Source organism: Maylandia zebra, linkage group LG20, assembly GCF_041146795.1.
Source record: "Maylandia zebra isolate NMK-2024a linkage group LG20, Mzebra_GT3a, whole genome shotgun sequence".
Taxonomy (NCBI): domain Eukaryota; kingdom Metazoa; phylum Chordata; class Actinopteri; order Cichliformes; family Cichlidae; genus Maylandia; species Maylandia zebra.
Window position 1 is genome coordinate 4796098 of NC_135186.1, and position 26500 is coordinate 4822597.

Here is a 26500-nt window from a genome sequence, read left to right on the forward strand (position 1 = left end):
ATATACGGTAGTGCGTTCACGGAAACCTCGAAATTTTCTTGCGCGTGCAAGATCGGACACTGTTTTGATGCAACACGTGAGGTTTAAATAAAATGTTCAGCTGCATTTACCAGACACAGGAAGCCAAATATCCAGAGAGGAGTACAGTATTTTTTAAACGTTACTTTGCACGGCCTCAAAGCTGGGCAAGCTTACAAACCGAAGGAAGTCACTGCTGTCATCGCATCGACACCGACGACGGCTGGTCGTGAGTACCCTGTGCTTTAATTTTTTTCAGGTTAGCTAACGTTACCTTAGCGGCTAGCTTCATAGACAGCTTATTTAGAATCACTGGCTATCTCACGTAGAGATAATAAAGACAGGGTGCTTATTTTACGTCAGTAGTAGGGTGATAAGTGTATAATTTGCACGTAAATAACGAGGAAAAAATTACAGAAGCTGTGCATTATTGAACACGTTTGTAGTTATGTTTCATTTTATTTTCCGGGCTAACCAAAACGGGGTATGTTTCATATTGTGGCCAATCACAGCGCGTCACTGAAAACTCCGCCTTTCACAGTAGCACAGACGGATACGTCGAACACACTTCCGTGTTCCGACAAGACAAAAGTGGTGGCTTAAGGTCGCGTGTGTCTGTGGGCTCGTAAACTGAACATTCACTGCATTAGTTTGCCGGTTGGTCATTTGAAATGACATACCGGTGTTTTTCAACCATGTCTTCCTTTTTAACGTATTAAAATTTAACAGCATGAGCAAGCCTTGCTACCTTCGGCTTCGACAATTACAGCGTCACCTTAACAGACCGATGTCAGCTTTCAGGCAGCTCTTTTTTTGCATTGACGTCAAGCACATACAGCACAAAACAGAGGCTTTCTTCATATTTCCTATGCTCGAGTCACAATATGGACCGATAAGTAGACGGTGATAGGATTTTAGAGCCTTCTGACTGCGACAGCTCTTCATTCATCTCCCCTTACCTCCTGGAACACACTGTCTTCAAGGATAACTGCAAAACAACCACCGGTAAAGCCATTATACATTCATTTTCTTTCCTATTGCCGCTGCTGCAGCTGACATATGCTCTTATTCAGTGCTGATGGAGTGGGGGTTGGGGTTTCCGTATATCACATAGTGATATTTGGATAGGAACATCCCTGTGTCCCCCAATGAAATTGTGCATTCAGCAGGATTGTGCAGGCACTATTTATCAAGGAGCAACTCAGCCTCTGTGTGGATACCAGCCAGGGTTTGGGGGTAGAGACGATAAAGGGAGAAACAAGCCTCAGATGAACAGGACAAGTGTTTCAGTTTGTTAGTTTAACTGTGACAGTTGTTTTCACATCTACCACAACATCCCGTGTTTCCATGTCTCATTTTCCAGCATTGTCTCTTACTATTCCCTTGGGCATGAGAGCAGATTGTTCCCTCATAGAGGAACATGGCTGGTGTGCGTGTTTTTGTTTTTTTTAATGGGCTATTGTGTTTTGGAAAATGGGACCCAGGGGTAGTAGCCAGGCAGCTGTGATGACATTTGAGATGGTGCTCGGTGGGATGGGGGAAGAGTGTTGAATTGAAAGCGACAGAGCCGTTATTAGGATGTACTGATCATAACAGGGAACTGCTTATTTGACAGTCATGTGAAACTTAACATAATCAGGAAAAATGGTACAATGGGTTTCAGCATTGAGCATTGCACTTCTTGGACTTCAAACTGGTCAATATTCTCTCCTGATGAGATTCTGCTTGTTGCATAATTGCTCTGATTAACTCAAGATTGTAAACCTCCTGTCATATGTCTAAATAAAGCATACAGAGGCTGTTTGTATGTGGTGGTTCAAAGGGAATGTTCCAGCTTGGTGTATTAAATAGATATCCTAAGGTATGTGTGATTTTTATTTATTTGTTTAATGTGTGTGGCTGTAAGGTCCTGCAGGCAATGACCACACTTATCAGGGGTCCTGTAGTTTAAGAATCCTTCTTTATCATTAAAGTTTAAACATATATCACATATATTCCTTTATTTTCAATCATATAAGTTCTTCTACACCTGTGAATGCTCACATTAAATAACAGCAAAGTTTAAAATAATGACATCAGTCTAAGTACAGCTAATATATTTAAGCAAAAAAAAAAAAAGTCTAAATGTGTGGTTACTGTGATTTCTTTTTCACTTTTGGCTGATATTCTAAATATTGTCATCTCTGATACAGCACCTCTGGCTGTGAGAAGAGCAGCCCCACCAAACCGGCTGTTCAGACCGTATGTTTTGCAAAGAGCAGTCCAATCAGAAGGCCAGTCAGATCAATTGATTTAAAAGAAGAGCATGTAAAATAGTGTTTCGGTGTTTATCTGGGGCTGGGTCGTAGGGGCAGCAGTCTAAGCCGAGAAGTTGGTCTCTTAAGCCACATCCTACGATCTTATCCAGGGGAACATTGAAGGGTTCCCAGGCAAGGGAAGGAGCTTGAGGGAGAGCCCCTTGTAGCCACATTTTAATTATTCGTCTGAACGCAGGGCGAACCAGCGTCTGCTCAGTGGCTAAATACTTGCAAATCACTTGCCAGCAAGAATTCAGTGTTCCTCTGTTTCACACTCACATCCACTCCTCGCTTGTCAGGTCAGGTTTCAAATGGAAAAGATGGTAGTGATGTTGTGCTGGCTGTGTCCATCTTTCATATGTGTGTGTGTGTGTGTGTGTGTGTGTGTGTGTGTGTGTGTGTATATGCATGTGTTAGTCCCCGTAGGGAAATTACTCCTCTGCATTTAACCCATTCACCCAGTGAAGCAGTGGGCAGCCACCAATGCTATGGGGACGGTACCTTGCTCAGGGGTACCTCAGGGTAGTTGTTCAGTGGAGTCGAACCCCCGACCTTCCGGTCATGGGCCAACCACTCTACCTACTGAGCTATCCCTGCCCCCCCCCCCCCCCTTTTTTTTTTTTTTTTTTTTAAATTAAAGGCATTATGTGTGTGTATGCGTTAGTCTGTGTATGCGTTATATACAGTTTATGGGATGAATTGTGGGCTCCAGGGTCCTGTTCATCCCAGATAAATAATCCTTTTTTTAGCTGCATTAGATAAATAAGAATTATTTGAAAGCTATTCTTCAAAGGTTACAAACGTGGAGCTGCAAATGAGTATGAAGGTTATATTTTTGATAGCGTGGCCTCCCCAACCCCATAGTCAGCTTCTGCTTATAAGCCTTTCACACTTTTAAGGTATCACTGCATCGGAGTTAGTGCATTATATTTTGTTTTGTTTAAGAATCAGTCTGTTCTTGGCCTGTGGTTTTCTACTCTTGCTTCAATCTGGTTTCCTCATCTGGTCACTACATATTCATCAGACAACAACTTCTAAGATGCTGCGTGATGACAGTTATGCAACATGCAGAAGTGTGTTCTTCCATTCAAGAGCAGAGTGGGGGAGTTCACAGCTAAATGTGGTCCAATTAAATTGCAAGTCAGGATGGATCACACTGATTTGATGGCAGGCTCATCCATAATGTCCATCTTTTGAAACTCTCTGGTGTGTCATAGTGAGATCTAATCATTCCTGAGACTGAATGTGAAATAATCAGGCCATCCATCCTACTACACTTTGTGATTGTACTCAGATTTCTGTCATGCTGGCAGGACTTCCTGTCATAGCCGACAGGATGGGTGCTATAACTGTATAATGATTGCCCAGGACACCTGTCATAACGGCTCACTCCCTATAGATAAGCAAAGCCAAGACTTTTGTCTACCCCCCAAAAAAAGGATTTTATTATGATGATGATATTAGTATTGGCCGACATTAAAAAGCTTTTCTTGACGTTTCAGTTGCCAAGAGTGTGGCCCAGGCACGAGCCCACGACCGCAACGTCAGGCACCATGATGGAGGGGGGCATGCAGCTGCTCAACCGTGATGGCCACAGCATCTCGCACAACTCAAAGCGCCACTACCACGACTCCTTCGTGTCCATGAACCGGATGCGACAGCGTGGCTTGCTATGTGACATCGTCCTTCATGTCTCCAACAAAGAAATCAAGGCGCACAAAGTGGTGCTGGCGTCCTGCAGTCCATACTTCCACGCTATGTTTACCAGTAAGTTCAGTCTGTGTTATGGACCTTGATGATGCATATACTGTATACTGTCCCTGAAGTTAACAAAGATGAGCAAGTGGCATGACAAACTCAAACTGCAAACTATTTTTCTCTGTTGTTTGAGTTTGTTTACATTAGAACTTGTTTTTGCGTGGGTGCGTGCCGTTATGGCTGTTCCATCCTTTCAGCATCATCGCTTCCTTCCACCTATTCCTGTCTGGGGCACAGGTGGTCATGTGAGGTGTGTGTAAGTCAGATTTCCTCCCAAACACTAGCCCTTTGTGAGGATGCTGTGTGTCTCCAGACAGTCATTTGCCTGGAGACTCAGCTGCTAGACTTCATGTCATCTGACAGAGTCCCTAATTAAGCTATTTTAACAGAAAACCTCAGCAGAGGTGTTTGTGAGGTTGTCTAACTATGAGTCGATGAAGCTCGTGACTGTTACTGTAGAAGCTCCAGGCTTAGTTCTGTGGGAGAGAGAGTGTTTATATCCAGGAATTTCAAAAATCTCACACACTTGAAACGACTGATTTAATAAACGGTAACAAATGAGCTGTGCTGACATTTTGCAGCAGTGCTGTAAATGCTATGAGATGCCATGTGTCAGTATGATTGAAGAGGGAGGAGTTTTGCTATCAGCTGGAGCTTTACTCGGTGTAATTTGTTAAAATTAATCTGATCTCATTCTGTGCGGCCACGCAGATGAGATGTCTGAGAGCCGTCAGACCCACGTGACCCTTCACGACATTGACCCTCAGGCTTTGGAGCAGCTGATCCAGTATGCCTACACAGCAGAGATTGTGGTCGGGGAAGGAAATGTGCAGGTAGGCTTGACGTTTTAAGATTCACATACACAACTGCTAAACCACTTTTTGCTTTCTTTTTCATATGGCACAAAAAAATTAACAGACTTTGCGTTTCCACCTGTTGTAGACACTGCTCCCAGCAGCGAGCCTGTTGCAGCTCAATGGGGTGCGGGACGCCTGCTGTAAGTTCCTCCTCAGCCAGCTGGACCCCTCAAACTGCCTGGGCATCCGAGGCTTCGCTGACACACACTCCTGCAGCGACCTGCTCAAGTCAGCACACAAGTATGTCCTGCAGCACTTTGTGGAGGTGTCCAAGACTGAGGAGTTCATGCTGCTGCCACTGAAACAGGTAGGGGTGATGATTAATCTATCATGAATAATGCCAAAGCACAAAGGACACGCAGCAATGCTTACATCTATAATTTTTCCCCAGCATAATGTGTACACAAGCACAGCTTTTTCTTTTTTAAACCGCATCAACATGCCACGGGGAAGTTGTGTGCTTTTGACATTCACTAGAGAAACTTTTTCTCCTGCCTGTTTTCACTGTCTTCTGCAGTTTTGTCATCTGGCAAGTCGGCTAAGCCAAACTATCACTTATTCATTAGCAGGGCTCAGCGGTGGCAGCACTCTGGTTCCTGTCTGGGAAGTGGTAATTAGGCAAAGCCAGTGACATTTCCACAGCTGCTGTGCTGTTTAGAGAGCTAACAGCAGTGTTTGCTCCTCTGACGTAACAATAATGGTTTCTATTTTGGTTCAATTTTCTTTTGCTTGTTTTAACCAACGTTTTAAGAGAAATGCATCTTGTAGGTGTACCCATTTATTATTTTAGAGCGATGTAAGGAATGCTGGGCCTTGGGAAAGAATATAACCCTGGTCAAATGAGCTGCTCAGCAGCCAAACACTGCTATCAGTTACCTGTGAAGAGGGCAATGTTTGGCTAACAAGAACTGCAAAGTCCTTTTTGGAGTAGATCCCGAAGGAGTGAAAATATTTTTTAAAAAGTTGTTGCCCAAAATTGTAGCAGAAAAGGCAGAAACATACGCTAGCTTCTTACTGCAAAGTGATACAAAATCCAGCGGGACATCCTGGCATATTGTATTTGACATTTATGTGTTGGTATTAGTCTATTCCTGGCATGCTAAAGAATAAAGTAGTGCTGCTGTTGGGTTATTTAAACTTCCTGTTTCCTGCAGTTTAAACACACCTACCTGAGTACAAAGTTTACATGTTTTTATTTTTAAACTTTTAGAGCAATTCGTGGTTTTTTTTAAAAATTGGTGTTCATGATATCAGACAGCTTCTAAAAGCCCACAGAGGCACATCATGTTTTTGTTTCAGGCAGGGGCTCACTGTAACATCTAAAGAATTGAGAAAATATATATTCTCTTAGATGAAATGTTTAAGAAGGTAACAGCAAATTAAAAGGAAGTTGAAGAAAATTAACAAACTGCTACTACCATCCCTTTCCTGTTATTTTCTCACTCTTTAAATAACAATTCCCACAGTCCTAAAGCGATGTTGTTCCACCAGAGTAACACACTAAGCATCCCTCTGTATCTGGCCTTCAAAGCCCAGAGACTGAATCTGCAGTGTGTGGGCACAGTCCATTAAAACACTGAAACTTAAGCTGCATAAAAGCAGATTAAAAATAGGCCATTTTCTTCATTCCTGTTCTTCTGTCTCTCTCTTTCTCTTGGCTTACTCCACTGTCGTGTCTGCAGCTGTTCTGTGACTGTCATAAATCTGCACCAGATCAGGATTTATGTACTGGCTGCTCTACAGGACTCCAAGCTCACAGAGCTGTGAAATATGCCCCATATTTCTTCTGATGTTCTCTGGAGGAAGTGGCAAGGCACGACAGGATTGTGACTTGCCAAATTTGGTGATGTAGAGTCGTATGCGTGACATTTTGAAGACAACAGTCGACAGATTCCTCCTAATTACTGCGTTTAGCTTATGAAGACATGAGTACTTTGACACAGTGGCGCTCATATGTCCCTCAATCGTGCTGCCATGCTATGAAAAGGCAGTAAAGGCGTTTTTCTCCATATGCACCCACACATTCTGGAGTTAATTTGATGCACTATGTGCATGCAGTGGTAGGAGGGACTGCAGGGTGGGGCAGTGGCATCAGCAGTATTTCTGTGTGTGACTCTGGATTAGAGGAGGCTGTTCCTGGGAGGGTTTTGCTCTGATCTGGCCAGGCAAGACAGCAGCAGCAGCAGCTGGCTTCCTTGGTCCCACCCAGCCCTGCCAGCTTAGGCTTGGGCTGGGAACACTGCCAGCCAGCCACTCAGAGTCCAGCATTCGTTGTGCCACAGATGCACAATTGAAGAAGTGGTAGCTTAAACTATTACTTAAACTGTATCACGGCTCACGTGCACACACACAGGCTGTAATATAATGCACAAGCGAAGTGTGCACGATGTCAGAGTCGTGCTTTATTGAGTCATCCTTTTTTTCATTTTGAATTGAGACAACAAATCAAGCAAAACAAAAGGAGATGCAAGACTTCAGCTGAAGTCACTATATACAGGAACTAACACGGTCTGTGACCCATGCAAATTACTTCCTGTGTGCCGATTTCTACAACCACAAGAAAGTATTCTGCAAATGCTTTTCAACGGTCCAAGTTGATACACTATGATTTAAAAAAAAATAAAAAATAAAAGAATAATATAAAGTTGTAAGCGATAGTATAATTTCACTCTTCCTATATGCTTTGTCTTTGCGATCCAGGTCCTAGATTTGATCTCCAGTGACAATCTCAATGTGCCATCTGAGGAAGAAGTGTACCGAGCCGTGTTGAGTTGGGTAAAACATGATATAGATGGACGCAGGCAACATGTACCTTGGGTAAGTCGTTTGGGGTGGGTAACATGGAAACCATTCCCCTTTTTGTTGTTTAACTCTATGTAGCGCCACCCGCTCATCACCCACTCTCCCACTGTCTTCGCTAGCTGATGAAGTGCGTGCGGCTGCCATTGTTGAGGCGAGACTTTCTGATGAGCAACGTAGACACGGAGCTGCTGGTGCGTCACCACTCGGAGTGCAAAGACCTGCTAATCGAGGCCCTAAAGTATCACCTGATGCCGGAGCAGAGGGGTGTCTTAAGCAACAGCCGGACGCGCCCACGACGCTGTGAAGGCGCCAGCCCTGTGCTCTTCGCCGTTGGTCAGTGTGCATCTGAAGGTACCCATTAGGGTACACTTGGACCACACACATCTCTAGCTCACCAGTCACTCATGATTTTTACAAATGCCAGCATTTTTTTATTCTGTGTGAACTGCATGTTGGAACTTGAATAGTGCGCCTGTGTACACACACACTCACACACACACGTCAGATGTGTCTCCATCGACTGTTTCCAAAATGAACAATCTGACCTTTACACCCACTATGATTGGAGGCTGTGAGGCTCTAATATTTCTCCTCCCTCATTTTTAACTTCTAGCGTTGCTGTTTGAAATGACTGTAAACACATTTCATTTTCACTCCTTTTAAAAACCCGAAGTTGAAGTCCTCGTTTTCTCATGTCACCATCCTCCTGATGACATTTGCGTTTTTGCTCAAAGCATTTTTCCTCATTTTTTTTAGTGTATGTTTGTTCTTTCCCAGGTGGTGGCAGCTTGTTTGCTATCCACGGAGACTGCGAGGCGTACGACACCAGAACAGACCGTTGGCACATGGTGGCGTCCATGTCCACTCGGCGGGCACGGGTGGGCGTGGCAGCAATTGGGAACAGACTATACGCTGTTGGAGGGTAGGTGATAATAATCGCAGCGTTTGACCCTAAAAAGTTATTTGTTACTCAAACATTACATTGTGTGATTTGAGGGGAAGCAGAATTTGTGGATAATTTGCATTTGCTCGATAAGCTGGTGAGAGCTTTCTTCCATGCAAAGCAACTTTTTATCTTGTATGTTCACCGTTTGTTGCAAAGTTGTGCATTCATTTATATCCGTGTCGCTCTCTTTAGCTATGACGGCACCTCTGACCTTGCAACCGTGGAGTCCTATGACCCTATCACTAACTCCTGGCAACCTGAGGTTTCCATGGGAACACGACGGAGCTGTCTAGGCGTAGCTGTCCTGCATGGCCTGCTGTACGCTGCGGGGGGTTATGATGGAGCTTCCTGTCTCAATAGGTATGCACAGCCTGTTATTATGCTGATGATTACTGATCATTTTAAGCTGAATTAAATACACGTGAGCATCTGTCTTTTTTCACCTCTTCTTTTAGTGCGGAGAGGTACGACCCTCTGACCAGCACATGGACCTCAATCGCTGCTATGAGCACTCGTAGGAGATATGTTCGAGTAGCAACTCTGGGTAGGTACTGGCAAAAAAAACCAAGCTGTGCTCCTGTATTTACTTTTCACTGTTTGTATTTTAATAACTCACATCAAGAGGGAGTTGCCATCTCGGTATGCGACCGCTAATATTTACATTCTCAGTATTTACTCCCTTTTCCCCTCCAGATGGCAGCTTGTATGCGGTGGGAGGTTATGACAGCTCCTCACATCTCGCAACAGTGGAGAAATATGACCCCCAGGTATACAGCTGTTAAATTTATCATTAGAAAAACTCGTCTGTTGCCAGGTTTACCTAGACTGGATGCTGTAGACAGAGTGAAACGGTACAAATGAATCTGCTGTGTGAATATGTGCTCGGTCTCTTGATTGGCTGAATAGAGCAACACGTGGACCGCCATCGCCAACATGTTGAGTCGACGCAGCAGTGCCGGGGTGGCCGTGCTCGACGGCATGCTTTACGTCGCAGGAGGCAATGATGGCACCAGCTGCCTGAACTCAGTGGAGCGCTTCAACCCCAAGACCAACACCTGGGAAGGAGTTGCCGCCATGAATATACGCAGGTTAGCCACATTTACAAAGAGAACAGAGGTTATGGTTTGTTTTTTTTACATTATGCTGCACCGTAAGAGGCAGAAAGAGAAGAGATGAGAAAAAAATCTGGGATGAATTCTAGGTAATAAATTAAACACACCTTTAGCCAACTGAGCCAGCAGGATGACCCAGTTCTCCCTTTACGCCTGCATAACTTCAGCTGGGAGTGAAGAATATGGAAACAGCCTCTGTGGGTTTTTTTTGTTTTGGTTTTTTTAGCGCTGTCCAGCTTTTATCCTTATTTTTGTGCTTCTAACAAGCACGACACCTTGCTGAAAGGATTTGAGAAGCACCACAGGCCAAGCCTCAGTTTTACTCTAACCTAAATAAAGAGATAAAACCATCTTCTTTGAAAAGCTGAAAAAATATCTGTAGCTCTGTCTGTATGTAGCTTGTCAGAATAGTATCTCGGCTGCAATTAGTTCGCTGTGTGCAAAAGGCTCGGGTGTCGGGGCATTTGGAGGATTTTTTTTCCCCTTGTGCTGCCAAAACCTTCTTAAGGCATAAACATCAAGTGGCCTATTTTCCACAACAGAGTTTTTATGTTTTAATTTTCTTAGAAGATGAAAGCTGAAACTCATCTTGCAAGTGATTATCAACAAAGGCATACGTGCACGCACGCTCGCAGCATTGTATTGTCACAGGATCTGCAGCAGGGAGGAAGATTTGGAGATGTAGCTGTTGAGGATTTGTGATAGCATCGGCAGATTTGCTCTTTCCCAGGGCAGACACACTTATGCATCCGCACACGCACACTTGGTTATGTATGAGTCATTGTGTTGTAGGAGCAGAAAAACCTGACAACAGTTGACTGTGCAGCTCCATGAATAACCCATGGCATTAATCAGCTGTGTGCCTTGGAGTTCTTTTCTTATCCAGTTGCTGAGAGGCTCCATTTCCACAGTCCAAAACAATCACACTGTACTGGCTACTAATGTGTCACACGCTATAGCCACTTCTAACGTGTGCTGGTGTGGGAGACATTGTAGAATAATAGTCTTGTCCAAAATCATCTCATTGTGTTACGGTCACGACGGGGATATTTGAAATGAACATTAAAACCAAATTTGTTCCAAGTCCTCTTTAAGCGCAGAAAATGTTTCTTTTTTAAATTATTTATTTTTTACACCGATCATTTGCTTTGATTAAGAATTAAGTATAGATGTTCAAAAAGTACTGCTTTTTAAAGGTCTGTGCCATGTCAGGTTGCTTTAATCCCCAAAGCTAAATATTAAACAGAGTTGTGTTACCCAAGCACTGCAACAGGCTCATATACACATTATGTTACATTAAGGTTTTTGGTAGCGACAGTCCTGTGTGGTTTTTGAAACCCTCTTGTAGTTTTTTTTGTAAAAGTTCATGTTTGACTCAATAACTGCAAGGTGTCCAGGTCCTGTGGTTGCAAAACGAGCCCCAATCACCACCCCTCCACTACCATGCTTGACTGTGGCGTGAGATGTTTGAATGGATATACCGTGTTTACGGCAGTAATTTTGTCTGTCCAAAGTTCATTGTTCCTGAAGTCTTGTAGTTTGTTTAGGTTCGTCTTTGCAAACCAAAGCCATGTCACCTGGTTCTTTTTATAGAAAATCGTTCCAAACAAGCCGCACGTGTTCACATTTTTAAATTTTACTGTCATAAACTTTAACATTTAACATGCTGAGGCCTGCAGCATCTGAGACAAAGTTCTTGTATTTTTTATTTTTTTTTTTTCACGGCCTGACTTTTATGTGAATTTGCTGGGACATCTTCACTTGGGCAATTGTGGCAATGTGTTAACAAACACCTGAATGCTTCAGGCAGCAAACTGCCAAACGTTGCTGCTTTTATAGAGGTGCGCAAACTTGCTGATGATCAAAGTGCAATTCATCATCAGCACCTGGCTGCTGCTTAGCTTATTTCCTGTGGAAGCAGTAAGGGAGTGCTTAACCATAGGACTGCACAGAGTCGTGTGAAAAGCTCTGTAAACAGCTTGTGTATATGATTATATAACATCTATAGGTAAGAGACAGCAGAAACTTTCTGGTTTCCACTTTTATCTTAAAATTTGAGTGGCATTGACTAATGGCCTTTGAGGAGGCTTTGGTTGCATGTCTGTGTGGAGAGCAAATGAGAAATGCTAGATGCCAAATTTCATCTGATAACTATTGGACATTGTCTGACGCTGATTCATTTTCATTATCCTTCTATTTTACTTTTAAAAAGAAACGATGGAGAGAAAATTGGCAACACCACAAGTCCCCAAAATTGACAGTTTCATCCAAAGGCTAAGCCAGTACACTGGTCATTGGGTGTCCCAATTGCTTCTCTTCTCTTTGAACACTGCAGCTTTTAGCTGTGGTTTCAGACCACATGAATTTGCTATTTGTTTCTTTGTCCGTTTCAGCAGTAGCGACTTGCACACATCATATTAAATATATGTGAGAACTTACACATTTAAATAGTCTTTTTCCCTTCCAGGAGCACTCATGACCTGGTGGCAATGGATGGCTGGTTATACGCAGTGGGAGGCAATGATGGCAGCTCCAGTCTCAACTCCATTGAAAAGTACAACCCACGCAGCAATAAATGGGTCGCAGCCTCCTGCATGTTCACACGGCGCAGCAGCGTGGGTGTGGCTGTGCTGGAGCTCCTGAACTTCCCGCCACCTTCCTCGCCCACCCTCTCGGTTTCTTCCACCAGCCTTTGACACGGGGTCATTGTTTGGCTGACCTCAGCCTCTGCTGCTACAGCCCAGACTGGCTCTGGGAAGAGACGCAACTGCTCTGTTTGAAACAAAGAAGATGAGGAGGAAGAGCGCTGGTGGTTGGACAGGTAAATGTGTGGAGGCGAGGGGAACAGATGGGCTGAGGCCTCGGTGTAGTGTGCTTCAGAATTAGTGGCAGTTTTGGTGAAGATTAGTGCACCAGAATTAAAATACAAACAAACATGCTGGTAATGGATTTAAAGATCTATGTTGTTTTCACTGATTATAGGAAACTGTAATGTACAGTATTTCACAAGTAAATTTTTTATTATATCAACAAAAAGTCCTTTTAAAAAATCAACAAAACTTTCAGTTTTGTGCATTTGCAGCTTCAGATACATTCTTAGCCTCATTGATTATATTAATTTGAGGTTGAATGAACAAAAACTGGGCTTACTGCATTGCATGTTCTAAATTTCCTCTAACAATCTGGCTGTTTTCAATATTCCCCTTAATTCTGGACTACACTATATCTGGCCTTAGTACCTCCACTGTATAGCCATAAAGATACCGGCTCCCTCCCATATGTGAACATTGACCAATCGTTCTTCAAAGCTCCACTTTTAAAAATAAATAAATAAATAAAAATAAAAAAATTTCCCACCGCTCTGGTGTTTGACACACCTAAAAACACGGTGGCCCCTTAATTCTGTCGTATGTGATGTAAATGTATTTGGTTTGATGTTGCGGTCTCGCTGCAAGGTTTTTCTTTGACACCCAGAGGTTTTGCAATAATGTATTTAAAAAAAACAAAAGAGAGAGAGAGAAAAGCTGAATGATTTATTTTGGAATGTAGATTTTTACTGGTTGTACCATGCATGTTTATGTACTGGCACCAACAAGATAGGAAAAAATATATATATTGTAGTGCTGCTTTGCCACACTAGGTGGCAGTAACAGGCAATGTTGTAAACCCTCACTGCAAGAGCGCATGGACACCAACAGCATAGAAAAGCTAGGCCCTCAAAACTGTAAATGAGTTTGGATCCATTTTCTTTTTTTCTTTTTTTAAAGATATAAAACAGAGATGATAAAGTATATGTATTTATAAAAATGTATAAATGCTAATATATATTCTGTTTTAAATATGCTTAGGGAGGAAAGGAGATCCGACCTATGCCTACTTCAGAGTGTTTTTAATATATTTATTTAGATGTGTGATGTGCATATCATCAGTGGATATGACAAAGAATGTCTAAAGCATGAGAGGGGTAGAGTTTCTCCTGTTGCATCTCGAAATGCGGCCTTCGTTTTGCATTTCTAAATATTTCTTCACTGCCATAAGCATGACCGCATTTGACACTGCATTTGTGACAAAGGCTTTAATCGCTCGCAAACCTGCTGACCACTCAATGAAAGAAATCTATACTGTTTTTAATCCTGCTTCTTGATCAGTTTTTTCCAAAAATGTGGAAGTGGATATCATCCTGGAATTCAGTCAAAGCAGAAAGGTCTAGTTTAGCTTCAGTATGCCAACACTTGACACTAATCAGTAATGTTGTTGACACTTGGTGCTGTCATATTCCCTTTTTTATTACCTCATCATATATGCCGTATGATTAACCACAAATATAATGTCACTGAACCTGTTGTGGGTGATTTGGGAATCTCACCTGCATGTCTAAAGTAAATGGGACCTGGGTTCATTTCACGTGTCGTGCAGTGTTAACCTTTCCAAACTTCTGAGAAGTTGCCTTTTTTCCTTATTTTGAAGGATTTTTGTTGAACCTTTTCTGTTTATCTAAAACAACCTTGCGTTTTAATTTCTGTGTAAGTGCGGACGCTCGTAGAGTTGGAGTCGTGATGGCCTTATAGAGACGCTGTGATGAAGTCGATACAAGGCAGGGACAGACTTTAAAGACAAAAGGTGCACAAAACCACACAAGACTTTAGCCTCCATTCTGTGGATCCAAATGTACATAGAAAGATTGCTTAAGATATCTTACATCTATTTGTGCAATTTTATGTGACTGTAGCTTCTTCTTTTTTTTAAAGTTTGTGTTAAATGTGGTGATATTTATTTATGGTATGTTTCTTATTTATGATGGACTTTAAAATGTTGGATTTTGCACTGTTGCCAAATGGAGCAATACTATACACTTTAAAAAATGAATAAACATGTTTTCAAAGGTGAAAATTGTTCTGGTGATTTCAAACACACACAGAAACAACTGGTTGCAAGTGACATACAAAATGAAAAGTTGTAACTGAAGAGCAAAGGTTTACCCGTCCATGTATAAATGGTCCCTACAGTTGTGTCCATAAATTATTGGATAGTTCACCACCGTGCATTTTTAATTAAACATGTGACTGACGTGCAGACTCTCAGCTTTAATTCAAGGGGTTTAAAGCTTAAAGGCCTGGCAGACCATCTGCATGTGGTGATGTCCATGGGTCCTAGACTTCAGGCTTTCAGTGACCGCAAAGCATTATTAAACAGGAGTATTTAAAAACTATCCTTATAATTAAATAATAAATATTTAATTATGTTAAAATTATGTTAGTTTGTCAAAAAATGTCTGTAATTCCTAAACAGGTAATCATATTTGATACAGGAGTTTTTGAGAGTTCTACATCATCAAAAATAAAATAAGGCAGCAAATATGATTCATATTAAAACTTGTTTATACAGCTCGTGTACTGCACTTCATTTTAAAAGTCCACTGTGGTGGTGTGCAGAAGAAGAAATGCAAAAATTGTCTTTGTCCAGGAAATTATGAAACCTAATTGCATGCACATATTTATTCTTTAGCAACGGTGTACTCGATACCATCACATGTAAACAATGCAGCTCTCCATTTATCAAAGACAAACAACAACAAAAAAAGGCATGACGTTTATGGCGCTGGGAGCACTGTGACACTCGGAATAGTAGGTGTATGTTGTTTCCTAATAAAAACTGACTGACACACACACAGAGTAACAGTTGTGTTTCTAACAGTTTGTTGCTAGGATCACTCTACACAGTTCTCTGGTCCATTCCCAACATACTGCTCTTTCACAGTGATCTACGTGGACAGCTGAACACTCTCACTTTACCCGTCTTGACCTCAGTCACATGGCATTAACACCTGTGACTGCGTCTGCACACACACGGCCCCATAAACTCGTACTCTTCCAAAACGCATTCAGAATAAGATGTAAAACGCCTACGGCTGTCTTATAACCACAGTAGGATGAGATGGAGATCTCTGTGCTTGCTTGATGATATATAACATAACCTCATGTATGTTCACTATAATAACCTTTTTCTGAAAATAACAAAGTCTACCTATCAGAAATGACAAAAAGGTCTTAGACTAATTTAAGCACGTTAATAAATTTGAAAATGACTGCAGGTTTATTGTGGGTGATGCTGCAGGCTGCTTTTTGTTACTGATGACTGTTAAATAGATACATTTGAAATTGTACATACTGGTACTGATATTAAAGGGACATTTCACCTCAATCAAACACCTGAACTTTAGAAAGGTGGATTTAAAAATATGTTGGGTTTTTTTTTGTTCCTGTCTTTGCAAAGAACAGTATCAAATCATACTGATTATATATTATGGGTTGGTCTTTTGTTTTTTAAAATAAAACCATTCTTATTCTTTGGACAGTACGCATTAGCCAGGTAGCCAAGAAAATCTGAATTGTGGGGTACTGCTTTCCAAACCAGGGTGCACTTCTGAGGAAGTACATATGAAGATGAGTATGGAAGGAGACATGAGAAGCATGACCTGGAAAGTTTGTTGTCAGTCTAAACTCAGTCATATCTGAACACACAATGCGTTTTTTATTCAGTGCAATGACTGATCTCTAATATATAAATTTCCACAAAGAAACCTAAAAACCATCAGAGATGGGCGTTGCTCGTTTTAAGTCTACAACCTGCTTCATGTTTGTCTTTAATTTCAACATGATCTGCTGATGGTTGCCACCTTCTTTCTAATAGAGACAATTTACCAAGAAATAAACAAGCACAAGCTAAAAAATGTGGGCCCAGATTGTAACACACATGCTCACTGCGTGGCACCATCATGTATACGCAACACTACAAATACTGGTGGGTATTGTTGGGGGGGGGGGTTGCAAACCTCAGCTATACTGTTAACATTATTCAGTAATGTTGAGCTTAACTTGTAGTTCAGAAGTCAACGGTAGATGGAAAGTTCTGTCAGCTCTGCTGCTATCAGGACGCTAACGACTTTACAGTCTGTCTGGTCGAATGTGCTCACTCTGGAAGAGCTGCTACAGCTGATCTGGGGGGCCGTCTGTCCTCCCAGCATTCCTACCACTGCAGCATCTCCTTTTCCCCTGGTGTCAGCCTCCGCACAGCCTTTAACAAGCCACAGAGATGCTGTCACCTTCTCTGAAAGGGCTGCAGTGTCAACTTGGATTACTGCACCTACTGTGAGGGGGCTGATACACTTTTTGACTCTTTCAGCCGCATCAAAGACTGACTTATAGCCCATGGCAATCCAAAGAAATGATGTGGAAGGTCTTAAATCCTTAAATCCAAGAACAAATTGTGTGCTCAGTTGGAGACATAAAGTTCACTGTAAAAACTCTTCTTTTCTTTCAGCACTGAGAGTAAGGCCGTTTGAGTTAGCTAGCATTTAACTGCTACCTAAATAATCATTTAAGCTGGAGAACTAAACCATAGAACATCTCTATAAGGCTTTCTGTTATCTGGAAGTCACTTTTATATATATATATATATATATATTTAAAATCATATGAAATCCAAAACATGATGCTTCAATGTAATCAGTTTTTTTAAACACTTGCTGATTGTTCATGGGAAAAATTCTTTTGTGTGTGTTTTAACTTAAAAAACACAAAAAGTTCTTAAATTAAGCAAGTGAGTAAAATCTGAGAAATTGACCATAACAAACTGCTACTTTTGCTTTGGAGCTAGTTGCTAGCTGATTTTTTATTAAGCTTTTAAAGTCAAGTGCTGTCATGTGAAGCTGCCATATATCACAATTCAAACAACAGGAACACATGGCACAAATCAGAGTACCAACTAATAATATTTACAGTATTTTTACGATAAATCAAAGTCAAGGACAAAGATGTCCGATAGCAAAACAGGAAAATTATTGTGTGCGAAGCCCCAAAAGCAAAAGTAATGAAGACGTAGATTTAAACGATTTGAAAGAGAAACAGGAGAGCAAGATAAAGCTGCAGTTCATATCGTAAATGCAAATGCTTTAGATTTGCTTTTAGATTCTCATTTGATTATACACTCACTGGCCACTTCTTTAGGTACACGCACCAGTACTAGGACCCCTGTTTTCCTCAGAAACGCCTTAATTATCCCAATTATTGGGTGGATTCAACAAGGTGCTGGAAACATTCCTCACTCACATTTTGGTCCATATTGAGCTTCACACGGGTGCTGCAGATTTATCGTTTGCACATGCGTGATGACAATCTCTTGTTCCACCCAAAGGTGCTCTACTGGATTAAGATCCGGTGTTCTGACAAAACGTCCTACTTTGGCAAAACGTCCTACCGTAAGTAGTTTATGCACATTTCTGCTGTCACAGAGTCATTCCAGCACAAATGTAAGTAGGTATGAGGGTTTGCCACTTAACTTTGCCCATCAGAGTATGCTTGTAGCTCATAATTATAAAGTCAAGACGGTTTGCCACTTCATTTTAGCCGTTAAAGAATGCTTGTAGGTCACATTCACAAAGGTAGCATGGTTTGGCACATAATTTTACCCGTCAGAGTATGTGTCTAGCTGTTATTAACAAAGGTAAGATGGTTTGCCACTGAATTCTAGCTGTAAAATTATGCTTCTAGCTCATATTCACAGAGGTAGGATGGTTCGCCACTTAATTTTAGCTGTTAAAGTATGCTTGTACGTCACATTCACAAAGGTAGGACGGTTTGGCACTTAATCGTACCCATCAGAGTATGTTAGTAGCTTATATTCACATAGGTAGGATGGTTCGCCACTGAATGTCGTGTTGTGCGCATGCGTAGAAACAACGGGTAGGATGGTTTGTCAGGTAGGATGGATTCCCAGAACACCGGGCCCTGTTTCAGGAAGCCGGTTTAGTGGAAAAACTGAGTAAGTATACCCTGAGTTAACGAAAACTCTGGGTTTTCGGTTTCACAAAGCGAGTTCAGCTGAAGCCTCAGTGAGTCACTATGACGACACACGCCGTGAAGCTAACCTGCCCCCTAGCAGGTTTACTACAACTAACCCTGACTGACCCCGCCTCTTTGTCGGAAACCTGACAGCAGGAAGTGTCAGACATGGCGTGTCCCTTCCTTGAAGAGCCAGTAGATCTTGAAGCCCAAATTCTCCGCAGAGCACTCCGCCGGGAGAGAGTGATCAGAGCGCGTATGGACATCTTATCATTACCTGATGATTTCCTGTGCGAACGTTACCGTGTCTCAGCACAATCAATAAGTTATTTGGATAACATCCTCAGGCCATATATTGCGCATGTGACACATCGTGGACATGCGCTCAGTCCATTACATATTCTTTGTACCGCACTCCGTTTCTTTGCAAACGGGAGCTTTCTGTACAATATCGGTGACGCTGAGCACGTTTCCAAGGCTACCGTCTGTCGGGCAGTCAGGAATGTTACAGTTGCACTGAAACGTCTCCTGCACTCGTTTGTGGTGTTCCCCGGTCACAGACCCACAAGATTTATCAAAGAGGGATTCCACAAAATTGCAGGTATCAGGATGAACAAAACTCAATGCATGATGTGGTGATACGTGAACTACCACTCAAATGGTACATAAATTTCCAGGGTTCCCAGGCGTGATTGGCTGTATAGATGGCACCCACATCCCAATCATTGCACCCTCAGCAAATGAAGGAGACTATGTGAACAGGAAGTCCGTCCACAGCATCAATGTACAGGTACATAATTCCCTGTAGCATTTCACACCAACAAGTGATGGCATCATGGTAATGGATGCTAATATGTGTTCTCTGCACTGGGCAGATCATATGTGATGCTGCCAACATCATCACAAATGTGGAAGCCAAGTGGCCAGGCTCTGTACATGACTCACAAATATTCTGTGAATGTACACTGAGCACAAAATTTGGACATGGTGGGTCGAAGTAACTGTGAAATATACAGAGACCAATTGCCACAGGGACGTTTGCACTGACATGTATTCTTCTGTCCTAGGAGAGTTCACTGGCCACCTGCTTGGTGATAGGGGGTACCCATGTCTACCCTATTTGCTCACCCCTTACCCTGACCCTGAACCGGGCCCACAGCAGCGTTATAATCTGGCCCATTGCAGGACACGGGCCAGAGTTGAAATGACCATCGCAATGCTCAAGGCCCGGTTCCAGTGCCTTCGTGGACTCAGGGTCACCCCAGAAAGGGCATGTGACATCATTGTGGCATGTGTGATCCTACACAACATTGCCACGATTAGAGGTGAACAGTGTCCAGCTGAACCAGACAACAGCAGTGATCCACACGATGAACATCCTGACCCACCCACGAACGTACAGGATGGAAGAGCAGTCAGAGACACCATATGCCACAACCATTTCCTGTGACCCGTCAACCCAACATGTTACAAGACAAATACACAGATACTGTGGTCAACTGCCTTTATTGGTCACCCTGTATGTCCTGTACACAAAGAATAAATGCGTATATTAGTATGTTGTACAAACACTGACATGATTCGTCCATCTATGATCACTCCACCCACCCTTAACTGTTGTTCCAGCAGTACAATCTCCAGCTTCGACTTTTGGATCTGCAGCTGGAGGTGCACCATTTCCATGTCGCACTTCTGTATCTTCCTGGCCAGATATGTCTTATACAGCTGCTTCACAGGGAGCTATTGCAACAAGGGACATAGCATTGGCATCCATAGTACATGCCTACTTAGGTTGGTTGTAAATCAGTGCTGAACAACCCACTGTGGAAAGGTTCGTTGTAGGAGTGGCTGGACCCTCTTCCTCTTCATTTCCAGCATCACTCTGCCGGGGACATAGTAAGTCCATGGTGTCATCATAGTACCACATTGTCGTCAGTTGTTATATTTTCCACTGTACACTGTATACCTCATAGTGTGGCTCTGTTGCGGCCTCCTCTGTAGCAGCTGTCACTGTTTCGTCATCATGTGCCTGTGGTGGAGACATTTAACAACATTGCTGTTCTACTGTTGACACATGTAGTCTGTGGAGTATTACGAGTACTCACAACTGCATGTCGGTCTGGCTCAACAGGGGGCTGCACCAGATGCAGTACACCATCACCGTCAACTGGAAGAATATGGGGTTCATACAGGTCACTCATGACTTATGTGGGCGCAAATGGCAATTACCAGACATACCAATCACCATACACCTCATTGTCAGTATGCTCTCAGAGACAACCGACACTGAGGGAAGGCAAAATCAGTAGGTGTCAGGGTGGAAACGCTTTTATGAGCTTTATGTTGCATTGAGGTATATGTTCATATGTTACACTTATTGGGAAAGGTACGGAATGTACTACTCGCTCTGTCTCTGGGAACAGGGAGCTCACCCTGTGGGAGGTTAACACACACACACGCATGTATGCAAAATTAAAGGACACTGCTATGCTCATAATAAAGACGTACCACTGCAGCTCGGTGTGTGTGAGTCTCTCCCTGGGCCCTCACCCGTGCAGCACGTTAACAGTTTCCAAGTGTCTCAGTGTTGTTTATTCACCTAACTGTTTGATGACTGTCATTCTCTGTCAGTAGGACAGTAACTTCACTACGACATAGTTCATTTTGGTCAAGGTGACTGTGCAGAATGGATGTATGCACGCCATGTATTGTTTTGGATTTACCCCTTATGTAGGCACTTGTGTCTTGTGGGGTTGTTGCCACAGAGGATGTCCCCGCAGAGATGCCTTCAGCCACAGGGCGCCCACTGTTTTGGCTGAGGGCCAACTGCTCAGCCTCTGTGGGTGGTGGTGGTGGAGGACCCCCACCTGTTTTTCGGGCCTCCGCTTTTTTTCTGTTGGCTGTGACGGCACACATTTGGGCATACAGAGTAGGCAAATGTGTACTTGTGATGTGCTCAGATAATTTCAATATGTGCTTACAGGTGGTATATTACTGTAGCCTCTAACTGCAATTGATTTACATAGGACACACAGACCAAGCACTATGGCTCATAATACAATTACACCTTACCTGTTTGGACTATATTTTTATATTTCATTTTTACTTGCTGCCAGGAACGTTTGGGGCCTGTTGGGTTGCACCTGCGCTCACATCACATCACAAAATAAAATGTATAACATAAATAGAATGACATATGATAAAATAACGTGTTATATGGGTGGAAATCCCTAGATCAATGTTTAAATTAACACTCACGCATTGACTCTGTCGGCTATGTTTTGCCATGCATGCTCCCTTTCCTTTGCAGCTGCGGCTGTGTTACTTTTTTTCTGCATGATGTGCATGCTGTCGGCATATGCTGCCATCAGAATTTCCGCCTCGAGCGCTGTGAAATACGTCGACCGCGCCTTCTTTCCCTCCGTCTCCATGGTGACTCGCTTAATCTGTGCTCCACTGATCGGGGCTTTATGTATCCTCGTGCGCGTGCTTAACTTGGGGTTGTAGCAACTCCGCGTTGACTGAACTAATTGTTATCAGCCTTTCTGAAACCGAATATTCCGAGTTGGACAGTTCGGGGTTACTCAACCCTGCGTATCGTTTTTCACTCTGAGTTTTCTAAACCGGCTTCCTGAAACAGGGCCCTGGTAACTGTGGAGGTCATCTGAGCACAGTGAACGAATCATCCTAATGTTAAGATTCAAAGTTGAGGAAGGAGAGTACAAACCACCCATGGTCTGGAGGATCTTGGTCCAACAATGATTTTAATGAACACACGTGTGGGAAGACACTCTGTACGCAGACAGCCAGTAGTCCTCGACTTAATCAAAGCATGAACAGATATTTTATAGCATCAGGGTTTGTTTACTGACGCCCCTTCATGCGTCACCGGTACATTTTATACATAGATCAGATCAACATCATCATGACTTTTCACCTAGAAAATCATCTTCTATTTTCATGGCTAGCCCTTCCTGTCTACCTTTCAGTTCTTGTCTTGTTCCTCTTTCTTGCCGAGACAACAAGGAACGGTTCCTCTTTTACCGAGACAATTTTGCAGTTACAACCAGACATGAGTAATCTCTCCTCTAAATAAATTTAACTCTATGTGTGTGTGTGTCACGACCTCACATGCTCTTTGTGTCACCTCTTCACCTGTTGCACTTCTGACCTTTTACCAGACCAGAGGCTCACTGAGACTATGTGTATGTCTTCTACTAAATAAATGTTTTAATCAAGAACCTCTACTTAAAAGCTTAATATAAAATGATCTGATATATAAGTGTTTTGTAAGCATGTATTGCAATTCCTTCTATGTTCTAGTTTTCCCTCAGCATGGATCATCTAGACACTCTCACTAGATGAAGCTTAAGACCTTTAAAGAACCTGAACATCAACTCAAATAAGCACAGATATGCAATATGTATAAAATAGTTATAACTGCACCTGGAATACAAAGTTAATTTAATACCTGTATGCATAAAACCTTAAAGCCTTCTTAAAGCTATCTGTTACATTGTTAAAGCCTCGTCTTAGCCTGCTGCTCAAAATAACTTCCTGCTTTCACTTCTGCATACAACTTCCTGTCAGCCTGCAACTCAGTCTTTCTGAAAGAGACACTGTTTAACCCCTGAATGCAATATAAACTCCAGATTATATTATTAATGCAATGGTAATGATGACAATTATTTAACAATAGCAGTAAAATAATTTCCCTGCTCCACACTCCCTCTCACGACCTCTGGAACACCAGAGGTCGCAATACATTGTGTCCTCGCTCAGACCCTCTCTGGTGGTCTCGGACCTCGAGATCTCCAGGATCCTCGCCCCTCCTGTGGTCGCCGAGATCTTCTGTAAAGGAAACAAAACACCTTTTCTTGCATCTCCCTAACTTATCCTTTCTGGGACTCTTTAATCAAAAGCCTGATCCTAATTATCTTCTTAACTTATTGACTTATATGTATATATATTCTTCAACGTTCCTCATCACTTTAAAACTCTTTAAGCCCTGCTTTCACGTCCGGTTGCTCGCTCTATTTTTCCCTTATCTGATCATCAACATCCTGTGCACAAATTGTCGCTGCTGCAAGTTCCTCTACTCCAAAAGAAAACAACCACTTTAATCAATTAAGTTTAAGCATATTAGCAATTACTCCTGTATACATTTCATCATAGCTAAATGCTGCCTTGAAACAACTCCTATGTGTTAACACTAACTTCATTTTAAAACCTCACATTTCCTATGTTATAACCCGTTTTTGGTATAGGCTTTTTATTTCATTTTGCTCCTTTACTGTAACAATACCTCCTAATTCTAGTTTATCAGACTTAACCAAAATATATGCTTTCCTTCCTCTTTGGTCCTTCTTTTAAGTTCAGTCAAAAGCTAAATGAATTTAAGGCCTTTTGCCTGGAATCAATACTGTCATGTGTGTTTCTTAACTCTGTGTCTGTAAGCGTGTGCAATCCTTCAATAACTTCAATAACTCATATCAAAAAATGCAATATGTATAAAATCATTTCTATTTACAAGCTCTCCCCTTTATCCTAAAAATACCTCCTATGTAATATCTGTATGTGTACGCCTACATTATAACCACTACTTCTAGAAATCAAAAAGAAATCAAAGCTGTTCTACTCCTTCAACCCTCACTAATTTTCCCTCTAAGACTTATTCACAGCTTTGAAAAACCGGCATTGTATCTTCTAAACAGGATTCAGTTCTGTCTTGGTCCTGGGCCATGTTGGCCCAGTATTCTTGGTTCCTTGTATTTTCGCTCCTTATTTAGGCCAGGTTTTCTGAGGTGTCCTCTTGTGGTGTTCCCTAAGTGTTTTTCCCTTTGTGACTCTTACCCCCTTGTGCCCCTCTGTCTATTCATGAGCTCTCGTCTCTCTTTGTGTTTATTCCATGTTTTCCCCAGCCTGTTATGTCTGTGTTCTCCCCGTGCTTTCTCTCCTCCTGTCTGAACCTCTGTGTACTTCCTGTTTTACTTTGACAGTCTCTCGTCAGTATGCGTAATGTTGTGTTCACTCCTGCCCTGTCTCGTTATGTTTATCAGTGTCACCTGTGTTCCCCACCTGTGTGTAATCTCCCTGTGTTCTCTGGGTGTATTTAAGTTGTGTCTTCTATTATGGTAGTTGCTGGTTCGTCTGTGTTGTTTCCCCTCGGTCTCCCTGCGTCTCTTGTGTATTTCCCCGGACCTCCCTGCATCCTTGTTTCTGGTTTGTGTTATTAGCTTACCCAGTTTAGGTTTCCGGTTTCTTGTTTTTCCACCAGTGCTGTTTTGTGCCCACCGTTGTAAATAAATATTCACCTACACCAGAGCTGCCGCCTTTTGGGTCCTTTTCTACAACTCCACACGGCTTGGCCTGCAAACCGTGACAAGTTCACTTTAATCCTTTAACCTTAACTTAAAAATAACAGTTTCAGTTTTACCATATCCAAATGATCAAAAACCCAAAAGGTCCTGAAATGATCCTAAATTATTAAACAATTAAATTATTAAACCCTAAACCCCCCTTTATCTTGATACATTTCATGTGTCAAGATACTATACAAAACTTAAAATGCTCAGTTTCCCCACTCATGATCCAATCTATGTCATAAAAATAAACTTAAAACAGAACAGTTATCAGTCATGTGTTTCTTCAATTAATGATAACTGAGTTACATCAAAAAATATTTCCCCTTTAGCATTTGGCATTCTCCCAACAATATACTATAATCCCATAATCTAACCCCAGTCAACAAATTTTCTCTGGTAAAAACAAATTGTCTGTCCACATTTATTCACACATTCACTCACATGCAGTCACACATTCACTCACATGCAGTCACACCATGTATTTGCTGATAGTGGAGCTTCCCGCGTCAGATTCTCCACCCTCAGCAAAATAAGCTCAGTCATTTTTTATTTTCCATAGGGAAATATTTCCTTATGCTTTTGGACTGGATTGACTCGCATAAAATCCTTTTTACAGGGACTTACGACCTTGATCAGTCCCCAGGTAGCTTTCTCCTCAGCCAATTGTAATCTGGAAAGCCGCCTTATATTTGCTCTTCCCGAGAATTTTCAGCGCCGTTATTCACTGTTGCAGGCCTGCTTAAAACAGAAATGAAAAAATAGAGCTGACTGTTAGCTCATAAAAACAAAACAAAATCACCTGACAGGTTTTCTTTAAGTGCACTGTTACAAAATAATGGGCCCCTCCCAGACATGTCCATGTTTCCTAAAACTCCCTCTATTAAAAACAAAAACACCAATCACATAATTTCACCTCCTCAATACACCGAAAGTCTCATTAAAACCACACAATTTGCAAACAAAAATCACCCCCTTTCGACAACGTATAATCACTAAACTATAAACTATTTCCTACCCAAATCTATACTTCTCTTGTCTGCCATGCTTCCTCGTCTGAAAGTCACTTCCTCAGTCACACACACACAGGAAGCTCCTACGTCACCACTCACTCCAACTAATTTGCATACTGCATACTCTCAAAAAGCTGTAACAACAGAAACATATGTTTAAACATCACCAACTCATTAAATTATGTTATTTCTTTCTACAGTTATCACTGGTTTTGATCACTCAGTACGAGAGCACTCCTAAGTCACTCTTTTTAAAACTACTTTAATCCCTTTTTTGTTTTCATAACTCCCTTTGTCATATGGCTTATTCTATTCCTCAATTACAAACTCAAATGTATTTTATTAAACATTCACACCATTGTATCATTCATACAAAATAGCAAGCTGTTCTTCATTGCATATGTTTGTGTTCTTAGCCAGGTTTAATCAGTGTCTATGCATTGAACTCCATGAGCTTGTCTTGTCTTTATAAGTTTAATGCATTTTCTGTTTGTG

At 42.0% G+C, this 26500-nt stretch overlaps 2 protein-coding genes across 5 annotated transcripts; one reads left to right on the plus strand and one right to left on the minus strand.

Moving 5' to 3' along the window:
* Nucleotides 1-19: 19 nt before the first annotated feature.
* klhl17 (kelch-like family member 17) lies at nucleotides 20-14680 on the plus strand. 3 transcript variants are annotated; one of them, XM_012919919.4, is made up of 12 exons: nucleotides 20-247; nucleotides 3818-4082; nucleotides 4785-4906; nucleotides 5016-5237; nucleotides 7631-7747; nucleotides 7852-8083; nucleotides 8510-8654; nucleotides 8871-9038; nucleotides 9134-9222; nucleotides 9372-9445; nucleotides 9585-9766; nucleotides 12258-14680. In XM_012919919.4, the coding sequence occupies exons 2-12, from the start codon at nucleotides 3869-3871 to the stop codon at nucleotides 12484-12486; spliced, it is 1794 nt and encodes a 597-aa protein (XP_012775373.1). In that variant the 5' UTR covers nucleotides 20-247; nucleotides 3818-3868; the 3' UTR covers nucleotides 12487-14680. The 3 variants fall into 3 exon arrangements, with proteins under 3 accessions (XP_012775373.1, XP_012775372.1, XP_004554263.1); XM_012919918.5 differs by lacking the exon at nucleotides 20-247 and adding an exon at nucleotides 434-1023; XM_004554206.5 differs by lacking the exon at nucleotides 20-247 and adding an exon at nucleotides 437-1023 and having other exon boundaries at nucleotides 7852-8065.
* Nucleotides 14681-20119: 5439 nt separating this feature from the next.
* Nucleotides 20120-21711, minus strand: LOC112436652 (uncharacterized). 2 transcript variants are annotated; one of them, XM_076878059.1, is made up of 6 exons: nucleotides 21354-21711; nucleotides 20736-20797; nucleotides 20597-20659; nucleotides 20453-20512; nucleotides 20239-20370; nucleotides 20120-20156 (listed from the first exon to the last, which is right to left on the minus strand). In XM_076878059.1, exons 1-6 carry the CDS (start codon nucleotides 21544-21546, stop codon nucleotides 20136-20138), a joined length of 531 nt encoding a protein of 176 aa, XP_076734174.1. In that variant the 5' UTR covers nucleotides 21547-21711; the 3' UTR covers nucleotides 20120-20135. The 2 variants fall into 2 exon arrangements, with proteins under 2 accessions (XP_076734174.1, XP_076734173.1); XM_076878058.1 differs by having other exon boundaries at nucleotides 20120-20370.
* Between the last annotated feature and the right edge of the window lie 4789 nt (nucleotides 21712-26500).

Excerpts from the sequence above, each read along its gene's own strand:
- klhl17 (XM_012919919.4), top strand. The coding sequence starts at position 3,869 with ATGATGGAGGGGGGCATGCAGCTGCTCAACCGTGATGGCCACAGCATC. Across the intron at positions 4,083-4,784 it reads CTTCCACGCTATGTTTACCA|ATGAGATGTCTGAGAGCCGT; the intron begins GTAAGTTCAGTC and ends GCGGCCACGCAG. Across the intron at positions 9,223-9,371 it reads TGTTCGAGTAGCAACTCTGG|ATGGCAGCTTGTATGCGGTG; the intron begins GTAGGTACTGGC and ends TTTCCCCTCCAG.
- LOC112436652 (XM_076878058.1), bottom strand. The coding sequence starts at position 21,546 with ATGTGTGCCGTCACAGCCAACAGAAAAAAAGCGGAGGCCCGAAAAACA. Across the intron at positions 20,660-20,735 it reads AGCCAGACCGACATGCAGTT|GCACATGATGACGAAACAGT; the intron begins GTGAGTACTCGT and ends TCTCCACCACAG. Across the intron at positions 20,371-20,452 it reads CTACAACGAACCTTTCCACA|CTCCCTGTGAAGCAGCTGTA; the intron begins GTGGGTTGTTCA and ends TTGTTGCAATAG.